Raw genomic sequence first — 6399 nt, 5'->3', positions numbered from 1 at the left:
TTAACAGGTTTTTCTAAAGAAGAGGTGATAAAAGGGAAAGAAGGTAAGGACAGCACTTTTCACAGTGTAACATTCACCTGAAAGAACAAGTAAGAAATGCAAGAGGAGGTCAGCATTAACATGAATCCAAATAAGTCCTTTAAAGAAATTTAGCAATCTGAAAAGCTACATGGATATAGAACATTTAAAAAACAGAGTCAAAACCAGTAAGGAATCATCATGGATTTGGGGCAGGGGGTTTGAAGAAACCAATCTTCCGGCAGTATCGGACAATAAATGGCACAGAAACTATAGTAATGCTGATTCGTACTGGAGCAAACAATTTGTGAATAGCGTATGCCAACACAAATGTGCTTGTGCCAGCAGTTATTTTAGATTGCAACGATGATTCACTGAAACCAAGTTTGAAGAGAACTGCAGTCATATCCACACCACTGGGGAAAAAGAAAACAGGAGGTTTTTAGTTTATTTTAAGGTTGCATGCTAAAGAATATAAATTAAAGTGCTATTTTTTCAAGGAATTTAACATGGCATATTTCCAAGTCTGGAATTTATGTTTAAATCTAGATGTTGTTCAATAATTAAAAAACTGAATTATTTCAGCAGTAACAGCTCAAGTTACTTCTGTAGCAACAACACATGCAATATTTTCAGGTGCACATTTTTTTTTCTTAAATTGACAAGTTCCCTGTGAAGTCAAATATGTTCTTAGTTTTACAGCTGTATGGCTGTGCATAGAGAATATTCAGCCCCATGCTCAAACTTCTGACAAAAGAATCTTTTTCTCTGCTTCTATTTGGTGTCTTGATGAAATTTATCACATAAATAATAGATCAGCCCAAACCCAATCAGGTACCTGTTTTTAGGCTTAGAGTGTTCTAACAGAGGAGTACAAAGCTGTTAACGTGACAAGTATCTTACCTAAAATCTAGCAAGTGAAGGATAATAATTATGGATCTCAAATAAGCGCTATACACTAAATCCATTAATATTTTAATCCTCTGTAGACACAGTGGCTTTCATCAAGGTTCCTATGTTTAGAGTAATTTTCCAAAAGAAGTTGTTACTCTAACTTTTCCCCTTTCACTTGCCAGTATAGGATCTTGTAACGGAGCTAAATCATACCTGAAGGAAAAAATTTTCATTGTTGGTCTGTGCCACAATACAGTAAATGAGAGAAATCAAGGATTCACATATTCCCACTGAGGTCAAGAGTAAGCAGCAGGGAATATTTTCAGAAACAATGTCTTCCCCTGTTTCCTCAGTTGAAATACCTCATGCTCAACAGACATATCTGTAACTGATGCATTCCCACCAGAAGCCACGTACACAACTTCTCTCTTGACTCCTATACTGTTACCTAGTATTTTCTTTCTTAGTCTAACCCTGTTTCAGTGGCCATTCCCTTCTGCAGTTACAGCTGCAGAAACTGAGTTCAACTCCCAGGAAAATAAATTTATCTCTACACTCCAGCACTTTTGCATGGCTCTATCTGTACAGACCATGCTACTGTTTGAAAACAAACGGTATCTCTGCAGAACAAAAATAAGTTCTCTCATCTGGCTAGTTATTCTGGTGCAGCCTCTACTCTGCTGTTTTCACCTGCCCACCACGAACTGCAAACCTATGCTAAAAAACCATTTACATCCATCTTTTCTCATGCCTGAAGGGAGATTAGATGCATTTATGGATCCATCTTTACTCAAAACTCAGAAGATTACTGTTTATAGATCAAACAGGCACAGAGTACGTCTCCTTCCAGAAATAAGCACAATGGGAAGGTTTTTTTTCTTGCCTAAACCATTACCTAGAAGCTACAGACAACTCTACAAACCTCACCTTGACACAGCCAGGTAGAAGATTCCTAGAGATATTAATGAAATTCCAACATGGAATGAAACCCCTACAGCACCATATTCTTTAAAAACTTGTTTCAGTTGCTGGGATTTGTTGAGTTTCTTGCTTTCACCCCTGGGGTCTGTGGCTGCCTTTTCGGGGGATAGACCAGAATCCTAAAAAGAAAACAAAAGTATTTATTAGCATTGAGCACAATAGTCAGTTGAACTGATCTGAAATAATGAAAGAAGTGGCTTGCACACAGTGCTGTTCAGAATGCTTTGGGAAACAGAGTAACACACTTTTGCTCTTTCCCATCACGATAGCAGAGGCCTGTGGCTGAGCCCACGCAAGCTCCCTTCTCCCAACTATTCATATAGAAGGGATGCACCGAGTTCAGTGCAAGTTCTTACACAACCCAGGTTTCATAATGAAAAAGAGTTATTATAGTCTCGGTCTTCCACTGGATCAAAACGTGTGCCAAGGCACACCCACACAGTTTCTTGAGAGGTGAGACTGAGATGCCAGAGAGATCTTTGCTTACACCCACTGCTCAGCTAGAGTGAATTCTTGTAACATACATTTTTCTTCAAGGGCTAAGCAGCTGATGGCACTGGAAGCCTACACGATACCAGATTGACACTGGCTTACTAACTTACTGATAGAAGAGGTCCAACATTTAAGTTCCTATAAAACACCCTCTGTAGATCAGCTGAAAACAGGAAGAACTGGGGAACCGCTACTGTTGACAGCAACAAGCAGTACTGTTGCCATGGTGTAAACAACAGCTACACTGACATGCCAGTGCCAGTGTAAATAGCCTAACTTCACTGAAAACGTTTGTCATAGTAAAATTTACTGGCATCTTTTTATCTGGGTAAATTTAAAGTGCAGAACTTCATAGCAAAATATACCCCAAAGCAACCTGATAGTGCAACGCAGGCAAAGAAGTGCATATACACTGCTAGTGACAAGACAACCTTTGGAAACCTCACATACTTGCCACAGAAGAAATACTAACTGGAGAAAGAAAATGTTTCCACAAAGACTTCAGGATTTTTCTTTAATTAGTGCGTGGCTGTCAGGAAAGATTAGAGGAATCCTTTCTTTTCATCTGAATTCAGCAACAGCTGTGACAGTATGACAGCCAGACAAAAGGCCACTGCTGCCCACAGGACAGGTACAGCCACCACTTTGTCCTACTGTAGATTGGTTCCAAGGCACATAAATTAGAAGAAAAATACTTTTGATTAATCCTTGGACTTGGAGAGACTGTAAATTAGGATACAACCCGAGCTCCTCATACAACACATGGTAGGATGAACTTGCTTTAATCAGTGATTTTAATCATACCTACCACACCCCCAAAAAACTATGTTTGCTGCTGTTTTTTGTCTTTTTAATAATAATTTTTGTTACTTTGTACTTCATTTTGACAGGAAATCATGCTGATCCACAAATATATATTTAGGGAATTGCACGACTGAACTTGTACTGTTTCTCATATTTTTAAAGTTTTCAAACATAATGGATAATGTTATTTTTTTTTTTTTTTTTTTGGCTTATGAGCCAAAGCAGAATAGAAACTGAAACTTTACTAAGAAAGAAAAATGTCCAGTAGAAAAAGAAATCTTTTATTGCTTAAACCAAGCAGTTTTAATACTAGAGGGTAAATCATGGAATCGTAGAATGGTTTGGGTTTGAAGGGACCTTAAAGCCCATCCAGTGCCACCCCCTGCCATGGGCAGGGACACCTCCCACCAGCCCAGGTTGCTCAAAGCCTCATCCAGCCTGGCCTTGAACCCCTCCAGGGATGGGGCATCCACAGCTTCTCTGGGCAACCTGGGCTACTGCCTCACCACCCTCACAGTAAAGAATTTCTTCCTAACGTCTAGTCCAAATCTGCCCTCTTCCAGTTTAAATCCATTACCCCTCATCCTGTCACTACATGCCCTTGTAAAAACTCCCTCCCCATCTCTCCTGTAGGCCCCTTTCAAGTACTGGAAGGCCGCTATAAGGTTCCCCCAGAGCCGTCTCTTCTCCAGACTGAACAACCCCAACTCTCTCAGCCTGTCCTCATACGGGCGGTGTTCCAGCCTCTGATCACCTTCGTGGCCTCCTCTGGACACGCTCCAACAGCTCAACATCCTTCTTGTGTTGGGGGGCCCAGAGCTGTACACAGCACTGCAGGTGGGGTCTCATGAGAGCAGAGTAGAGGAGCAGAATCCCCCCCTCGACCTGCTGGCCACACTTCTCTTGATGCGGCCCAGGATCCCGTTGGCCTTCTGGGCCTGCAGCGAAAAGAATGTCCACAGAGGCAGGAGGAGCCAGCATGCTAGAAACTTGAGAGAGCTGCTGTTCATGGGATGATCCTACAGGCCTTCAATTCAAAAGAGCCACAAATAAGAAAAAAAAGCATGTGAGCCAAAAAAATAAGAAAAGCAAAAACCCCAGCGAGACTGCTCTTACCATCAGCAAGTATTCCAAATCCTGGTGAGAAGCCAAAACAGCTGCCTGAACCAGGTCCTCCCCCCTCAGAACCCAATGGAGCCCTAAGCCAGCCTGGAAAACGATCTAGAACCATGAAATGTTCTAGAATGAGCTCTAGAATCATGAAGCAATCTAGAATGAGCTCTAGAATGAGCTCAGAACAATGAAGCTCTCTAGAATCACACCTAGAACCAGGCAAGTGACCTAGAATGGGCTCTAGAACCTGATCAGGGACATAGACCCATAAAGTGATCTAGAAACTGATCTAGAACCATCAAGTGAGCTAGAACGTAGTGTAGAACCAACAAGTATACAACACATAACATGCTTTTTTTCTTCTAAGGTTATGACTTCTTACAAATTTCCTACATTTACTTACTGCAGCAATGATCTTTATCATCTCTTTTTAAGCAACTTCTTACAGTGTTAGCAACATTTGAAATCCCTATGTATCAAATACCTGTATTTCAAGTACTATCCTGCACACTCTACTACATTTTTTTGTAGATTTCTAGCTTTTCAAATGATAACTGTAAAAATACAAATAGAAATAGATAATGAGCATCCTTCTTTGGATGAAAAATTCACTGTAAGCTATTAAATTGTAAAATACTATTCAAACCATACTTGGCTTTTAAGAAAATCACACTGTTGAACAGATGAGTATTCTTGACTAATCATGTCATGTTGATTGAATTGTTAGGACAGTTTTTGGCAGAAGGTACTATTAGACTATCAATTTAAGGAGCCAAACATTAAGATTTTATTCAGATAGCTGCTGTAAGAACAGGAGCTGTATCTACAGAGACACATAAGCCTCAGAGGAACTCTGGGGCTTACAGCCATGCTTGCAAGATGGATCACAAGGACTGAAAAATAGCTTGTACACATCATCCAAGTACATTTCAATTCACTAATGCTCTCAGGCTCACATGCCAGGTAATTTCTGAATGGTATTGAAGCAAGATGTTAAAAAAGTTCCACTTCAACAGATATTATCTGGAGTACAGTCATGTCCTGAATAACATACAACTTAGCAAAGAAAGCCACCTATTTTACATACGATTCTGCTACAATATTTTTGCTGGAAAGACAATTTTATTCCCATTGTTTAGACAAAGATTCAGCTTCTGGATGAACTAAAGCATGAAAACAAATCTGAAACATCATGGTATGCTTTGTAATGAGGTTACAAAAATAAACCTGAAAATTAAGCTGCAGAAATTAAACTGTAAATGAGGCTTTGTATGGAAAGCTCACACGCACAATCTTGGCACAAGCAGGTATAAAGCACGTCCCCATCTCCTACAGAAATCCAACATAAACATGACTGAATAGTCTACTGCAGTGCAAAAACCAGCTATGTGCGAGGCCTTCACTTGCTTTTCTGCCTGAGACAATTCAAATTTAAAACCAGTACAATGAATGGTACAAATTCTGAGAAGTTTTTCCTTCCCATCTCCAAAAAATGAACAGAATGCACAGTGAAACACACCATGAACCGGGGGCACGTTTGTCACCTCTCAGCTAAGGAAAAGGCTCAGAGCCAGGCCCGGGACCTCTCTCTCTGCAGGTGTCTCACTGCCATTCTCAGGGCTGAAACCCGTGGCACTTTCAAGAAAACCCTCTCAGCCACTGCCACCAGGAACACCCGGACTTCTCCGTGTGTGTGTGAATGACTGAAAAGCTGTTTATTTATTCTTCACGACTCACCTGAAGCGCTCAAACTTTGCAGCCCCCAGGGAAAACATCCCCCCACCACCACCGCTACAGGCCAGGGGAACCCCTCCTCTTGAAAACACCCTCCAAAGCTAGAAAACACTTCCAGGCGAGGACAACTTGGGCTTTAATCAAAGCTACGATCCGCTCCCCACCAACCCATCTCCCTCAGAGGTGGGCCCTGAGCCCGCGCTGCCCCCTCACACAGCGAATTACCTCACGGAGGCACCCACCGCCCACCTACCTTAGCGGAAGTGCCGGCGGCATATCGCAGCGTTACCACAGGCAACGAAGGGCCGCGGCCAGCCCGGGCAAAGCAGGGACCGCAACCCAAAGCGTGGGGGACGGTGACGA

The 6399-nt window shown here is 41.7% G+C and overlaps 1 protein-coding gene across 1 annotated transcript; it reads right to left on the bottom strand.

The window, feature by feature from the left end:
• Positions 1-217: 217 nt before the first annotated feature.
• On the bottom strand, positions 218-6361 carry FAM210B (family with sequence similarity 210, member B; the record flags this gene model as incomplete). The annotated part of the gene is made up of 3 exons (XM_010075031.1): positions 218-434; positions 1840-2012; positions 6290-6361. Coding segments are annotated over 3 exons (462 nt in total), but the record flags the coding sequence as incomplete, so codon positions are not given.
• Positions 6362-6399: the final 38 nt, after the last annotated feature.

The sequence above is a fragment of the Pterocles gutturalis genome, unplaced genomic scaffold (assembly GCF_000699245.1).
Source record: "Pterocles gutturalis isolate BGI_N339 unplaced genomic scaffold, ASM69924v1 scaffold4052, whole genome shotgun sequence".
NCBI lineage: Eukaryota > Metazoa > Chordata > Aves > Pterocliformes > Pteroclidae > Pterocles > Pterocles gutturalis.
Note: the sequence above shows the minus strand (reverse complement) of the source record. Positions and strands in the feature narration are given on the sequence as shown.